This window comes from Echinops telfairi, unplaced genomic scaffold (genome assembly GCF_000313985.2).
Source record: "Echinops telfairi isolate 266 unplaced genomic scaffold, ASM31398v2 ScPeMD7_7457;HRSCAF=8495, whole genome shotgun sequence".
Classification (NCBI taxonomy): domain Eukaryota; kingdom Metazoa; phylum Chordata; class Mammalia; order Afrosoricida; family Tenrecidae; genus Echinops; species Echinops telfairi.
Genome location: NW_022111357.1, coordinates 18,073,806 through 18,075,332, shown reverse-complemented (window position 1 = coordinate 18,075,332; position 1,527 = coordinate 18,073,806). Strand labels below are relative to the sequence as shown.

At 63.3% G+C, this 1,527-nt stretch overlaps 1 protein-coding gene across 1 annotated transcript in view; it reads right to left on the bottom strand.

Annotated features, from left to right (window-relative positions):
- TENT5B (terminal nucleotidyltransferase 5B) overlaps positions 1-915 on the bottom strand; it is a 7,714-nt gene extending 6,799 nt beyond the window's left edge. The window contains exon 1 of the mRNA XM_004705071.2: positions 655-915. Within this exon, the coding sequence (XP_004705128.1) occupies positions 655-915 (261 nt within the window). The remainder of the gene's footprint in view (positions 1-654) is intronic.
- Between the last annotated feature and the right edge of the window lie 612 nt (positions 916-1,527).

Below are 1,527 nucleotides of genomic sequence, written 5' to 3'. Positions count from 1 at the left end.
CCCTTCCCTATGATGCTGAGAAGGCAGTCCTACTTAGATTTCTGCGGGTCTTCCCACCTCTGCAGGGTGGGCGGAGAGAAGCCGAGGGTGGAGTCTCCCCTGGACCCTGAGATCCCTCCTTGGGGATAAAGAGCTATTTCAGGTGCAGGCATGCACACCCACCCATCTCAGCCACCTGCCATTTTTCCTTGCTGTGCTTCTCTGGGAGCTGGGACGGGTGTCTCGCTCCCTGCCCCCTTCTCTGCGGGCCAGGCTTGGGAGTGGTGGGAGGAGAATCAGGGATTCTCCAGGGACAGGGTCGGGACACCAGGTGGGTTGGGATCCTGAGGTGCAGGGGACAAAGGATGTATTGTGAGATTTATTACAGACCCTCAAGGAGCTTTGGCGGCCCTGCGGGTTAGGCTGCTAACCGAAGAGCCGGCAGTTTAGACGTCCCAGGAGAGGACGAGGAGGCTGCCACCCCTCCAAAAGAGTACAGCCTCGGAAACCCTATATACGGTCCCTATGAGCTGGATGGCTCTGGGTTTGGTTTCTGGCCCTGGCTCTCTCTGGCTCTGTTTCCCGAGTTGTCCAGCCACTAGGGGAGACTCCAGGTGCCTTCTGGCGGCGAGGGTCTCGGGACAGCCCCGCAGCGCCCTCCCAGCGCCCCCTCACCTTCACGATCTGCCGGGGCTGCACGCTCAGCGTGGGGAAGTTGCCGCGCCCGTGAATGGGAATGGGCTCGCTCAGGAGCGCGTCCAGCCGCTTCACCTGGGGCCAGGTTAGCCCGCTAAGGTGTCGTCCGAGGGAGGCCGACGAGGCCTCTGGGTCGGGGCCGCTGCCTGTCGCGGCGGCGGTGGCCACTGCCGAGGTTGCAGCCGTCCCCGCCTGCGCGGCCGCCCCGTCCGGACGCTCTGCTCTGCTCTCCGACGGCATCGTCCGCCTGGCCCCGGATGGCAGAACCCAGGGGGTGCTGTGGGGGAGGCGGGCAGGGGGAGCGGCTGAGCCCGGGTCAAGGCACGGGGCGGGGCGGAGGCAGGGACGGGGCGGCAGGGTCCGCGAAGCAGACCCAAGGCACACCTGCGCCGGGGACAAACTGATCCCAGAGCCTCCTGTCCGGGCCCACCCTGCCCTTATAGGCCGTGGACCACGTGCTCATTGGTCTGGACACAGTCACGGGAGCCGCCCCGCCCCCCAGACGCCCCTGACATTGGTCAGTGGAGTTTTGCACGTGAGTCACTGGTCTCTGGGGAGGTTCCAATTGGCTGGACGGCACGCCCCTGCCAGGCCCACTTTCTCAGGCTGAATTCCCTCCTTTGGTCTTTAAAGAACTTCTGTCCACTGTGATTGGTCCTGGCGGACGCAGGACCTGGGTTTAAAGGGACAGCGCCCTCCAGAGGCCGTGGGCGGGAGCGCCCAGTGGAGCCGGACTACAGAGACGTTCAGATTTATTTGTTTATTTTGGCGCGAGAAGGAATGTACAAACTCACTCGGTCATCTGCTATTTCCAGAAGCTCGGAGAGATTGTGCTACTTGCTCAATTCCTGC